This window comes from Pleurodeles waltl, chromosome 11 (genome assembly GCF_031143425.1).
Source record: "Pleurodeles waltl isolate 20211129_DDA chromosome 11, aPleWal1.hap1.20221129, whole genome shotgun sequence".
NCBI lineage: Eukaryota > Metazoa > Chordata > Amphibia > Caudata > Salamandridae > Pleurodeles > Pleurodeles waltl.
The window spans coordinates 806638358-806653326 of NC_090450.1; the positions used below are offsets into that span (position 1 = coordinate 806638358).

The following is a 14969-nucleotide window of genomic DNA, read 5'->3' on the forward strand; positions in this document are numbered from 1 at the left end:
CATCAAGAAACTCAAAATAAAAAGTAATTGTATCTTTTCAGCTCTCGAGACAAGCCTAAAGTTAACAGGAGAGTAGCAGTACGCTATTTTAAATCTGACACTAGCTTGACACATATGAACGCCCCTACCTATTTTCTTTTTCCCTACTAATTAAATAGGCAGAGAATTGGCAAAAAGAATTATTTGATAACCAAGAGGTTTTTGATTGTGCGCTTAACTGAAGTTTCAGTCCATGCACTGTCCATTCTCTTTTTCACCTCCTTGTCGTATATTGTGCTTTCACCTCCTTACAAAGGCAAGGACGTGCTAAATGGAATTAAAAAAAAATAAAAACTAGCAGTTATGCATTATGACAGTGAAAATTCCACTTGATCAGGAATGCATCAAATAGAGACACACACAGAGCAAACTCCCTATAACAACCATGTGTGGTTTTTAATGGAGTCAATAGATAATCCACAGGTACTGCTCAGCGAAGAACAAACATGTCCAAAACCTCCTTATTCAAATACAGCTACTCTGCTTTTGGGGAGGGTGCGAAGCCAAAAGTGATAGTTAAGCCAAGATGTTCTAAACCAGCTTGCTTGCATGGCTAATTTTCAGAAAAACTAGTGGAGACAACAGCAAACTAACTGGAGGTTTTTGTTCGACCCCCTAGAGATTGTACTTTCATTGACCTGTCTTGAAGATGAAGACATAAGTGCATACCCTGCATGTGAAGAAGAGATGGCACGAAACAGAACACAAAGACAATGGACCTTCCTGTAGATTTGGCTCATGGACCATGATCAACCAAGAGTGTTCCAAGCTTTTTCTGTAGTGTTCACGGGCATGTGCACTCTTCCAAGGTAGCATAATATATTTTCAGTTATCAACAACTTGTCACAAAGAGCCACAAAGTTTAAAGATTTCTTAAAGAACCCATCCAGTGCCGTCCCAAACAGGATGCAGAAATGTTGCGAGTGTCAGTTACGGAGAATAAACCTCTGATCTGTATGCTTCTCTTGCTGCATCATATAACGGCATGCAAGAAAATGGGAGGTGATCATAAATAAATAAATTCCAAACATGTAGGACGAACATCATTACCAACTTAACACTAGAAATATCTAGAGTCTCTTAATCAAAGGAGGAACCCGAGGGTTGCTGTAAGAGAACCCTCACTCACCAACCAGATTGGTGACATGCTTTATCATGTTCAATATTTTGACTTTCGGGTACAGACATGATAACCAATAAGTATCGCTCATAGCAGGGCCCCGGACCAGCCAAAAGCACTTGGCTCTGAGTATCCTGAGGGACAAATGGGTAATAAGGAAGATAAGGCGGCCTCAGTGAAGTAAGCTAATAAGAGCGTAGTCCAGCTGTCCACTGATTGGCCACCATAAGAGGGAAAGGGTGTACTTAATACGGCACTCCACATAATCGCATTCAGATTTGGGTCCAAGGAGACACCATAGGTTTACGAGAGGGTGAGACACCTTGATGAAGTAAGTGGGAACAGAAAGGGATGTGATTTCTGACCTTACCAATGAGAAGTAAATGGTGTTCTTTACGCTCAACCCTGCTCTGTTGACATTATCTACTTATTTTTATATTGCTTGTGTTTGATAATAGGGTTCACCCCCCTCGGAGCCACCATGATTACAGAAAAGATGGCACAGGAGGTGGGTCACAAAATTTTTCAGGCTCAACTCAGAAATCCTCTATGCTCATTTTAAGTTAAGCAATACCAAAATCCTTGATTCAGAAACAAGTATAATACAACAATTATATACCATCGCCATCACCCTGGAGAATGCGGTATTTAATGTAGTCTTGAATGGAAAAAGAATGAGGTGGCTTACTAAAAAAAGACTTGCTGGAAGTTCCAGCATGCATAGAACTGTTATTGTCCCCCTTGGGTATTACACTAATATTCCATAAGAAGGTACCAACATGATTAACACGGTCTCTATTACTGTGTGTTCAAATCTTTTTCTCTCCAGCAGGTATAGACTCAATAGGCGCTCCTTTGACACAAGGAAATAGGTGAAAAATACACTTATGGCGTGCGCCTTAGGGTGCATGCACATTACATAATATGGTCCTGACGAAAACCACGTTGACCACGATGGGCACAGGGAAGATGGCTGAAACATGTTTACCTCACAAAAAGGGATGTAAATGGCCATAGAAGTCCCTACGAAATATCCCCCACGTTTTAAATCTTATTCAAGGTCACCACAACCAGGTTGATGAGTGAGGGTTCTTTTACAGCAACTCTGGGGTTCCTCCTTTGATTAAGAGATGATGTTCGTCCTACATGTTTGGAAGTTATGAATGTAGGGAAGACGGACAAACTTGCTCTTCTCTCTCCCCAAATTTGTTTTTTGAATAAATAAAGCCAAATCAGGAGGGCAGACAGCTTTTGTCCAAAATAGGAAGACTGCGAGAGAGCCATTACTATGCATGCTTCCAATACATAATTGAATAACCAGAAAAGGGCTGGAACAAATAGTGATGGGGAGACTGACATTGAGAGATCTAGGATTAGCACAAAAATCCAGGCTCAGGTAAAATGTGATAAAACCAATTAGCACACTGACATTTATAAACACGTAAGACCATGTACAGATTCAGGGAAAGAATTACAGACACCTGAACAAGTAAACAGTTGTGCACAGAGAAAGAGGGACATGCATCTAAATCACACATGCTCAAGAAATATTTAATCTGTTTTATACATACCAGACTATCAAGGCCGCCTCCAAGGAGGTCCACAGCTCCAAGCTGCAAAGAGGACGATGCCACAGGCGGGACTACCACAGGTGGTCCTAGGTCAAGATTCAGGAGGTCACCCAATAGGTCGCCCTGGGATGGGATAACTGCAGGTTGTTCTGTGGTTTGGGTTCCAGATGGAGCCGCCTCTGGACTCTCCGCACTTTCATTTCTAGGAAGAATATGAGATGAAAGAGAAAGTTGACGGCTTTATTCCTAAAGAAGTGCAGAAAAAAAGAAGGAAGGCCAGCAGAAAACAGAGTGCCTGTGCTATCATCCCCAAAGATGGACCTTGGTTCTTGAGGGTGAAAATGGAGGACAGCAAATGTGAACAAATAATGGACTTATTTTGAATCAGCATCCGCTTCATTCTGGAGGAAGAAAATGGCAGTGAGCAGCTCATTCAGACTGCTATCTGCATGACAATGATATTTAGTTCTGAAGAAGAGGAAGGGAATGAGGGTTTGGAAGCTAATACAGACCTGTATAATCAGCCTACCTGGACCCTCAATCCCAAGGAAGCGGATGGGAAGGTTGGTGAGAAGAGTTCAGATCGTGTAGACAGTAGGTGGTGTCATGCAGCTTCCCATCGACTACGCTCCACCACGGAAGGGACAGCTAGAGCTGCATATAGGTTCCACCCTGGTATGCTTATTTCTAGAAACTGTCGGTGCCCACAGACACAGATCCCAAAAGAACAGTTGTATGTGCCAGTGTGCAGATCTCCAATTTGGGACCTTTTTAAATGGAAAAGAGTCCTTTCCAGAACACATGCAGGCAGGACGGTGTGAGGAGAAGGAAAATGTTACTTATCCAGTTGATTTCTAGCCGTGGAATGCAGTGCTGTAGATTCACATGCCCTTGCCATCTAGTGTTGGGTTCGGAGTGTTGCAAGTTGTTTTTCTTCGCAGACACATTTTCGAGTCACGGGATCAAGTGACTCCTCCTTTTCGGTGGTACTGAGCATGGGCATTGACTACTTTGTCAGATTGTTTTCCCACAGGCGGGTGAGAAAAAGAGTGTAGAGGAAGTATGGAGAAAGATGTCCATGCAAATGCAACTATATATGTACAACTATATATAAGTATAAGGTAATTGAAACTGCCACAAGCGTCCCAGAGAGGAAGGAGGGCGCGTGTGAATCTACAGCACCACATACACACCGATGTTTAATGGGTAAGTAACATATTCCATTCAATGGCATGTGTGGCTGTAGATACACATGCTCTACAAAGACAGTAAAACAGTCCCTCCATGAAAGAGGTGGCTAGCCTTTGGGAGTTGCAGCTGACTGGAAAAGTGTTCTTAGTACTGCTTGGGCTACATTAGCTTGCTGGCATGCAAGTACATCTATACAATACTGTTTTGTAAATGTATGTGGTGTAGACCATGTAGCTGCCTTACCAATGTCAGCTATGGGTATATTTTCAAAGAAAGCCATAGTGGCTCCCTTCTTTCTGGTAGAGTGTGCTCTGGGAGTAACAGGAAGTTGTCTTTTTGCTTTAGCATAACAAGTTTGAATACATTTTACTATCCACCTAGCTATGCCATTCATGGATATTGTTTTCACTTTATGAAGTAGTGAAAAGGCTACAAAGAGCTGTTTAGTCTTCCCAAAGTCTTTAGTTCTGTTCATGTAGAACATTAATGCTTGTCTAAAGTGTGAAGGTCTCTTTCAGCAACTGAGTCAGGTTGCGGAATGAAGGCTGGTAACTAAATGAATTGATTAATATGGAATTGAGACACCACTTTAGGGAGAAACTTCAGATTAGTACGAAGAACCACCTTGTCCTTATTAATTTGAAAGAATAGCCCTTTCAATGTTAAAGCTTGGAACTCACTATCACATCTGAGAGATGTGATAGCAACTAAAAAGCCACTTTCCATGAGAGGTACTTAAGAGGACATGAGTGAAGCACTTCAAAAGGAGGACCCATGAACCTGGTAAGGACAATATTGAGGTTCCATGATGGTGCAGAGGGCACTCATGGTGGAATGGCCCATTTAAGGCCTTCCATGAATGCTTTGATTGATGAATCCTAATGAGAGATGTATTTTGTCTGTTTTGTTAGTATGCAACTATGGCTGCAGGATCTAAGCCAATGGAGGTGTAAGCTAAATTAGATTTTTGTTATTAAAGCAAGTAGCAGACAAGGTCTTGGACAGTACCTCTAATGGGATTAATGTGTTCGGGTTGACAGTAGCAAAAAAAGCATTTCCACTTTGCAGCATAACATGCTCTGGTAGTGGGTTTATGAGCTTCTCTGAGGATGTCCATGCATTCTGCAGGCAAGTCTAAATAACCAAACTCTATGACCTCAGGAGCCATATCGCAAGGTTGAGAGATTTGGGGTCTGGGTGCCTGACCTGACCTTGGTTTCAAATGAGAAGGTCTGGACTGTTGGGAAGATTTTCGTGGGGGACTACTGAGAGGTCCAGTACTGTGGTGAACCAGGGCTGGCCTGCCCAAGTGAGCTACAGGATCATGCTGAGAGATGTTTGTCTGATCCGTCGAACTAGAACTGGAATGAGAGGGAGAGGTGGAAAAGCATAGGCAAATATCCCTGACCTGTTCATCCATAGAGCGTAGCCCTTGGATAGAGAATGTGGGTACGTGGAGGCGAAGTTTTGGCATTTTGCATTTTCTGCTGTGGCAAAAAGATCTATCTGAGGTGTGCCCTGCTTCCGGAAGTATTTTTGAAGGACTTGCGGGTGGAGTTCCTATTCATGGACTTGTTGCTGCATTCTGCTGAGGAGGTCTGCAAAGTCATTGTCCGTTCCTGGGAGATACTCTGCCACTAGGTGAATGTGACAGTGGAGAGCCCATTTCCATATTTTCTGAGAGTTGTGACAATTAGAGCGACCGTGTCCCCCCCCGTTGTTTCTGAAGGTAGTACATCGACTTCATATTGTCTGTGCGGACTAGGGCAATTTTGTGACAGATGCTTTCAGGGCTAGAAATACTGTCTGAAGATCTAGAAGTTTATGTGTAGGGATTGATGATGAAGAGGATCCCAACGCCCCTGTAATGTGAGGTCTTGAAGGTGAGCGCCCCGGCCTGTGTGCGCGGTGTCTGTTGTCAGAAAGAGGGTCTAGAAAAGACCAGCCTTTCAATAGGTTGGTTGTGTTCTAATACTGCAGAGAGTGGTGAGTATGGCAGTCCAGCACTAGATGTCCCCAGTGACCCTGTGATTGGGCCCACTGATGAGACAAACACTGCTGTAGGAGATGCCTGTGGAGTCTGGAATGGGGAACGATGGCAATGCAGGAGGCCATCAACCCTAACAGGCACATCACGTCCTGACTGTGTATGATGAGTTCTCTTAAAACTGAGGGAGGAGAGACTGAAAGTTGTGAACACGAGCCGGATTGGAGTATGCAATCCCCAATTGTGCACTGAGTATAGCTCCTAGATAGGGCTGTAGCTGGAGAGGTTAAAGGTGGGATTTGAGAAAGTTGAGTGTGAAACCGGACTTGTGAAGGAGGTCCACTGTCATCTGAGTGTGGTGTAGGCATTGTGACTATGTGCTGGCTTTGACGAGCCAGTCACCTAGGTACGGTAATAGGTGTATGTTTTGTCTCCTGAGATGTGATGCTACTACTGGTAAGCACTTTGTGAATACCCTGGGAGCTGTGGTGACTCCAAAAGGAAGAACTTCTAATTGGTAGTGTTCTACTGCAATCATAAATCTGATTTATTTGCGGTGTGCAGGGTGGATGGGGATATGTAAGTAGGTGTCCTTGAGATCTAGGGCAGTCTTGAAGTTGCCCTGTTAAAAAAGGGGGATAACGTCTTGAAGAATGACCATGTGAAATTGTTCTAAAAGAATGTAGTGGTTTAAAGGCCTTAGGTCCAGATTGGGCCTGAGAGTACCATCTTTTGGGGGAATGAGGAAGTATAGAAAGTATACTCTGGTTCCTTGGTATTGTAGCAGAACTGGTGCAAGTGTTCCTTTGAGAAGAAGGTATTATACCTCTTGTTTGAGAAAGTGTTCTTGAGAAGGCCTGTGAGAGCGAGGGGGAATGTTTGTAGGAGTGGTAATGAGCTCCAGACAGTAACCATGCTGGATAAGGGGGAGAGGGCCCACTGAAGTGATGTCACACATTGTGTATGAAAATTTTGACGGCGTCCCCCGACAAGTGTGGAGTGTGTGGTGGGAAGAAATAGGGATTCACTGTTTAGATGTTGATGTAGAGGTACGGGTGGTGGCACTCTTACCTCTTGTGTTGTTACCTCTATAGAAGCCTTGTGAGAAGGAACTGGAAGGCTGTCTGACCTGAGATGTGGAGATCTATGAGGTCATTGGTTTGTAACCACCTCTGAATGTGGGGTGACGAAAAGCAACTCTTTGGGAGGGGGAGTGTAAAGCAACCTTACCTTTGCTGTATTGGTGTCTTTTTTTAGTTAAGGGTGGAGTCCACTTCAGGATCGAAAAGATGCTCCTTTTCGAAGGGCATGTTTAGTACCGCTTGTTGCACCTCAGGTCTAAATCCTAAGCATCTAAGCCAAGCATGTCTCCTTACTAGGATGCTAGTATTGATACCACGTGCAGCAATGCCCGCGGCATCCATGGCACATCTTATGGAGTTATTACTGATGGTCTGCCCTTCTGTGACAATTTGTTGTCCCCTTTTGCAGTGCTCATTCAAGATATTGAAGGAGTTCCTCCATCTCATCCCAGTGAGCCTGATCATATCTACCAAGTAAGGATTGTCAGTTTGCGATCCACCGGTGATTAGCTGCTTGGGCAGCCATCCGCTTTACCTGCGGCATCAATCATTTTGCTCTCCTTATCTGGGGGAAGAGAGTCCCCTATGGCCTGACTATTGGCCCGTTTTCGTGTGGTAGTAGCCACAATAGACTCGGAGGGGACCTGTGATCTTTTGTATGGTGGTAGCAGCTTTGTATTTTTTGTTAACTCTAAGGGTGATATACCTAGAGCGGACCGCTTCCTTAAAAATGTCGTCTGCATGACAGCATGCCTGGGAGCATGGGGAGGAACTGGATATCCCTATGTGTGGACAATAGGGTATCAAAAAGAAAGTCCTGTTCAATGGGGTCCCTGTGAAGCTCTACATTGGGAAAGGCGGCTGCCCAAGCAATCACTTGCTGGTAGGATGTAGCATCCTCTGGCGGTGAGGGTCATGCGAGGTATAAGTCTGGATCTGTGGCGATCATGGGATCAGGCTCATATGTAGCCCATGGATCTGTCTCCTGCTGTATCCCACCTAAAACCTCCCCAGTAAACAATGGGGGGAACCCTGTGGTGTTCAATCTCCTGCAGTAGGTGGGGCAGGTGGATAAGGAGGGGAGGAGGGTGGAGGAGCGGTAGGTGATGGAGGTGGTGGAGGAGGAAGAGGAAAAGGCTTGTGAATAGTGGTGGCCTTGTCCTTGGTCTTCTTTGAAGATGATCATGAGTCCAGAGCCTCCTTAAAAGATAGTTTCCGCTTGAATGTAAAGGGAGGGAGGCAATGATACGCCCTGTACTCTCCTAGATGTGGAGTCAGTGCTGAAGAGCATCCATGTTCTCCAAAATAGGTTCAACAGGAGATTCTGTGGCTGAAGATTGGCTAGAGTCTTTTGGCTCAGAAGAAATGGATTCCCTTGTTTTCGGGACCGAACTTCACGGTTGGTGCCCTTTCAACTGTACCAAAGTGGATGTGGAGCTTGGTCAGCTTGGTGCCAAAGTGGTCGTGCTGGGGGTCGAATGGAAATTACCACAAGGTCTCAGATCGAAGATGTAGAGGTCCATGCCGAAGACAATGTCCTGGCTTTGGCAATTTTTAGTGCCGAGCTGAAGAGAGGGGTATCAAAGCCTGTTTTTCGGAGCCAGCCATGGTCTGGGGGCAGTGGCGGTCCGGTCGACCTAGGTAAAGAGCCTTTTGATAGGCTAAGAGGGGCCCAGAGGGGCACTGGTATTCACAGGCTGTACCAATGTCATCTTGTGGCTTTCATTATCCAACTGGATTTCACAGTCCTGGATGGAAAAGGCCTCCTTCTGTTCTGGCTCCTCCCCAGAGATGTGAGGCGTGTGTTCGGGAGTCTTGTGCGACATCTCCAGTCGACGAGTGGTTTGGTCTTGAAGGGTCTTTTTCGAGTGGAAGGATCTGCAGGCGTTGCAGGTGCTTCTTGATTGTCGGCAGAGAGGTGCAGGTTGCACACCAGCTGTGTGTCGTGTGCGGGAATTTAGAGTGCCACCGAGGACAAAAGCGAAACGGGATCCGTTTCATCAGCCCAGCCTATGGGTCTGTGCCAAGCATTGAGGTAGGCCCAAAGGACGTTCGGTCTGTTCCCGGATCGACGAAGTAAGACAAGCGTGAGAATGTGAGAAAACAAGATTGAGAGCAATACCATCGATGGAGTAAAGACGGAAAAAGAAGGTTTCGAAACCGAGAGGGAGGGGAAAAACAGAGCGAAGAGACACATCTAAACCCAACGGCGGAGAGAAAACAATCCAACAAAGGAGTAAATGTCCATGCGCAGTATTACAGAGAAGGAAAAGTCACTCGATCCCATGAGTCCAAAATGCTGCTTTGAAGAAAAACAGCTTGCAACACTCCAAACCCAACCCAAGATGGAAGGAGCATGCAGAGCATGTTTATCTACAGCCACACGTCATCAAACAGAGCATTACGGAAGGCAAGTTAGGGTACTTCTAACCACAGACTGAACTGTAGAGAAGCAGCAGCTCCCTGGTGGTGGGTCTCTGGAAGGATTAAGAGTAAAATGTCCCTAAGGACCTAACGGCCAAAATGCCCTTCCCATCAGGCATGGCTGTCAAGGGCAGTAGTGTTCTGTGAACGTGTGCACTGATGTCAACATTGAAGCTGGACAAAGGTTCAGCACAGGCTCTCCGTGTGCCAATGCAGTGATAGCAGCCTTGGCCCTACTGAAAAAGGCTCTCAATCTTTCTGGTGGTTGCTTATTCACCACTGCATAGCAGATCTTAATATGGATGACTATTCACCTAGACAAAATCATTTTCACCCTGCCTTTCTTTGCTTTGAAAAAGAGCTTATCTTCCAACTGCTGGTATGATCAGTGTATAAGCTCAGGGCTCATTTAGTGTTCATGGAGTCTTTCCTCTGCTTTTGAAAGGTGAGATGGGGCAAATATTGTCAGAAAAGTGTTGGACTGTTTGATGTGAAAGGGTGTCGCAACCTTTGATAGAAACGTTGCTCTAGTCCTCAGCACCAGCTTGTCTGGAAAGAATTTGGTGAAAGGCACCTGGACTGATAAAGCCTGAACCTCATTCGTGCAATGAGCTGTGGTTATTGCAATGAAAAAAGTTGTGATCTGGGTCAGGAAACAGAGAACAGCTGTACAACAGCTTAAAAGGAGTACACATAAGGAAGGTGAGGGCCAAATTAAGGTCCACTTTCGCATCACAAAAGTGTAGGAGAAAAGGTGGCTCAAACCTCTGAGAAATTGTATCACAACAGATGATTTGAACAAGGATAGTTGGTCTGGTAAATGTAAAAAGGCAGAAATGCTGACAGATAACATTTAACCATGCTCAGTGCATATGTATGCTGGGCCTAAGACAATGCATAAAACAAGATATCTGAAAGTTTGGCCTATAGTGTGTTTGATTGTGGGTGCAATGCCAGGACACAAATTTGACCCTGCATCCAGCGTAAACAGACTTTGTAGGATGCCTGACCATTGCATGGATGATTTTCACTACTGTGGGAAACTCAAAGTAGTAAAGTGCCACTTATCACTCCCCACGCACAGAGGTGTAGATTGTGCAGGGCCAGGTGCAGAACCCTGCTCTGCTACTGCAGAAGAACATCCGAACCAGAAGCCTGATCGGAGGACAAATGCTCATGCCCCAAAGTTCCAGGTACCACACTTTCTTAGTCCAATCTGGAGCCACTAAGATGATTTGGGCCTGGTTTTTCCTGATCTTCTTCAGAACTAGGAGCAGTGGGAAGGCTGTTGTGTGTTCCACGCTAGAAGGAAAGATTCTCCAGGATAGCCCATCCTAGGAAACTCAAACTAACTAAAGTGCTGACTTTGCACATGCTCAGCTGTGGAAAACAGATCAAGCCAGGGTTTCCCTTACTGTAGGAAAGTTGCCTTGCACCATGTCTGGGTGTAACTGTCATTTGTGATCAGCTAGGCGTTGCCAGCAAAGTTAATTCCCTCTGGCATTTAAAGATTCCCTCCAGGTAGTGCACAATCAGTAAAATGCCCTGACGATTCAGGGAGCCACCTTCACCCTGTTTGTTGCAATACCACATGGCGGTGGTGTTGTCAATGAGGACCAGCCTCCCCTTGATGGACAGCAGGAAGGCTTTCAAAGCAAAGCAAATGACATGCAACTCTAACAGGTTGATGTGGAGTCGGGTCTCTGCCAGAATTCAGAGTACTCTGATCTCCACCTCTCCCAGATGATGCCCCCAACCCAGCAGCAATGAATTTGTTTTCATTGTCATCTCTGAGTAGGGTCAGGAGAGGGATCTGCCACTAGTTCAATTATAGTTGAGCAGCCACCACTGGAGATCTTTTGCAGTCTCCTGCAAAACCTGGAAAGAATCAGACAGTTTCCCTTTGTACTGTGGCAACTGAGATTTAAACTCTCACTGGAGAGCCTGCATGTCCCATCTGGCAGGGTGGAAAAGCAGGATACAGGAGACCAAGAAGCTAAAAAGCCTCAGAGTCACCCTCGCTGAGACCAAGGACCAAGCTGAAACATCAGGATTAGATTCTGAATATTCCTGGACTTGTTGATTCGGAGATGGGCACCAAAAATGCACCAAAGCCTGGATGACTCCGATGAATGTTAGCCCCTGTACGTCAGCATATTGATCGTGAACCCCAGAGACGTAGAGAGGTATGGCGTTGTTTGGGGGTGGACCAGGACTGAATGTGGCAAGCCCACAGTCAACAGCTAGTAGTCGAGGTAGGGGTCAGACAGGTACGCCTGACCTCCAAAAGAATGCTGAGACCACAACCATCCTCTTCGTGAAAAGCCAAAGGGGCAGGGGTGAGGCTGAAAGGCAGGATAGCAAACTGAAAATGCTTGTGGTCCACCTTCAACCACAGGACAGTTCATGGATATGGACATCCTGTAGGTCCAACACTACTATTCAGTCTGCTGCATCCAGGTCAAATCGAACCTGGGCCAGAGTGAGCATCTTGAACTTGTCCTTCCACAGGATGAAATTGAGTGGTCCGAGATCTAAAATATGACAAATGCCTCTGCCCTTTTTCAGAACCAGGAAATAACAGGAGTAACACCCAGTTCCAATCTCAGATGCTGGCACTTTTTCTATGGATCCTTTCTCCTAAATAGCTTTGACTTCCTGGAGCATAATGGACCAATGGTCCTCCAAAAGCCGTTATAATGTAGGCGGAAGAAGTGGTGGGATACAAAGGAAAAGCAGGACAGAGCCCCATTGGATTATCTGCAGGACCCACCTGTCAGATGTTATGGCCTGCCACCCACAGACAAAATGACTGATTCTGCCTACCACAGGGTGGTTGTGTGCGCTGTTAATGGCAGAATAAAGCAGCCTGCAGGTTGCTACTAGAGGGACTGGGAGTTTTGCTGTCCCTGTAAGCCTGAACATTGTCTGCTGGATCCTCTACTCTGACCCCAAAAACGACTGGGGTGCCTTTTGTTGAAGCGGTGGGCCTTGATGCTGCTTATTGGAAAAACCCTAGGAGGTGTAATTGTTGGAAATAATGCAGTGTGGGTGTGGAGAGATCAAGGGAGGTCTACTTTCTTTGAAGCATTCAAGAGCAGAGTCAGCCTTTGTGACAAAATGGCGAGACCAATGATGCCTGTCCTCACCCGAAAAGCCTGTGGATCTCATTCATGCGTGGCACTGGAACACAATAATAGCCTTGACTGCTCTGCCTAGGCAGTAGTTCGTGTTCAGGCTTCACAGTGTGACAGACATTGCCGCATCCCAGCCATCCTAAATGGTCTGCACAGAATTCCTATCGGACTGCTGGTAAGACCACTGTGACAATGTTCCATAATGGGTGGGAGTATTTATCCAGCAAACAGCTATCATTGACTGACCTCGGGGTGATACTAGCTGAGGAAAAAATCCTTTTACTAAATGCCTCAATTTTTTCCGACTAGCTGTCTGTGGGGCCCGTAGGGGAAAGAACAGGGATTAACCCTGCTAGTGAACAAGTTACTTACCTTCGGTAACGCATTATCTGGTAGAGACTATCTAGCTGCAGATTCCTTACCTTTGAGACTTTCAAAGGTGTCAGACTGGATCCGGAAACTTTTGCTCGAGCAATACCCCTGCACGTGCCGTCAGGTGACTCTATTCGGCTCTGCTTGAGTCTTCGGCGCCGGAAGTGAAGTTGCGGTCACCTATGTAAGTGTCACCCAGGATCACAGGAATCAGTTACTTTAATCACAACTCTTAATGCCAGAAGCGCAGAGCCATAAATGGGAACTGGTGCATATGTGTGTGTCCAAACTAGGGCCCTGAAAAAGGGATCACCATAACCCTAGTCCACAGAGCAGGGAGGCATGGATGGGTGTAATGAATCTGCAGCTAGATAGATTCTCTACCAGACAATGTGTTACCAAAGGAAAATAACTTGTTCATCTGATAGAGACTTCTAGCTGCAAATTCCTTACCTTTGACTGGATACACAAGCCATATCCTCCTGACGGTGGGCTGTGGACACATGTTTTAGATCAGAAAGTCCTGCAGGACTGAACAGGCGAACCGCCTGTCCCTGCGGACCTGACTGTCCAGGCAGTAATGTCTGGCAAACGTGTGTAGGGATGCCCACGTTGCTACCTGGCAGATGTCCAGGACTGGGACTTCACAAGCTAACGCCGTTGTCACAGGTTTTCCCCAGGTAGAATGGGCCAGTAGCAGATCTTAATACAGAGAACGACCCAGGGTGAAATGTTCCACTTCTGTACTGCCCAACCCTTTTTTGCTCCCACATACCCCACAAAGAGTTGGTCGTCCATCCGGAACTCTTTTGTGCAGTCAAGGCAGAACGACAATGCTCTTTTTTGGGTCCAGTTGGTGGAGTTACTCCTCTTCCTTATAGCGATGTGGAGAACAAAGAAGGTGGGTAGGGTGACAGTTTGACCAGGGGTCACCAACTTAGGAAGGAAAGAGGCACGGGTGCGCAACACTACCTTACCTGGAAATATCATGCGATATGGGGGTTAGATGATGAGGTCCGTATCTCACTCACCCTCTGGGCAGATGTTATTGTCACTAAGTAGGCTGTCTTGATAAGCAGCCGGAGGAGAGAATTGTGCAGTGGCTCGAAGGAAGCACACATAAGAACTAGGTTAAGATCTCACTGAGGCATGATAAAAGGCATGGGGGAAACATATGTTGAGTCCTTTTAGAAATCTATTTTCAATAGGGGACTTAAACTGAGAGGGTTGATCATGCAGCTGCAGAATTGCGGACAAAGCAGAGAGACAGCCTTTCTGAGTACCCATGGCGGAAGCCTGCAGGGCAACAGAAAAAATGAAAAGAAGAATATCAGACAGAGTAGCAGAGAGAGAATCTATAGACTTCTCTGTACAATATTTTACAAATCTTTGCCAAAGGCAGGTGTATACCATTTTTGTGGAGGGACACCTGGTTGCCAAGATAATGTTACAGACTTCTGGAGGAAGGTCCAAAGCCGTCAACTGTTGCTGCACAGTCTCCATGCATGGAGGTGCAGAGTTGACAGGTTTGGGTGGAGGAGCCTCCCCTGCTGCTGCTGCGACAGAAGATCCTCCAGAAGGGGTAGCCTGATCGGAGGATCAATGCTCATTTTCAGAAGCTTGGAATGTCAGACTCTCCATGCCCAGTCCGGCCACAAGGTTTACTTGGGCCCGGTCATTCTTGATCTTCTTGAGAACTCTAGACAGGAATGGTATGTGTGGAAAGGCATACAGGAGCCCCGAGCTTCACTTGCAACAAAAAGCGTTGCTGAGCAATTGCCACCCTGTAAACTCCAAAGTGCAATACTGCTGATATTGCAGGTTCTCTTTGGAGGCAAATAGATCTAAACAAGGCTCTCCCTACTAGAGGCTAGACCTTGCACTCCCTCAGAATGGAGACGCCACTCACGAACTGCTAGGCATCGACAGCGGAGTTTGTCTGCCCTGTCGTTCAGAGAACCTGCTACATGTTGAACCACCAGGGTTATGCCCTGCTGTTCCAGCCATGTCGAGAGACGCAGGGCCTCTTTACAAAGGGACCACGAC

The 14969-nt window shown here is 46.1% G+C and overlaps 1 protein-coding gene across 1 annotated transcript in view; it reads right to left on the minus strand.

Annotated features, from left to right (window-relative positions):
- Window positions 1-14969, minus strand: part of AP1B1 (adaptor related protein complex 1 subunit beta 1) — a 335180-nt gene that overhangs the window by 192011 nt on the left and 128200 nt on the right. The window contains exon 13 of the mRNA XM_069214578.1: window positions 2731-2932. Within this exon, the coding sequence (XP_069070679.1) occupies window positions 2731-2932 (202 nt within the window). The remainder of the gene's footprint in view (window positions 1-2730; window positions 2933-14969) is intronic.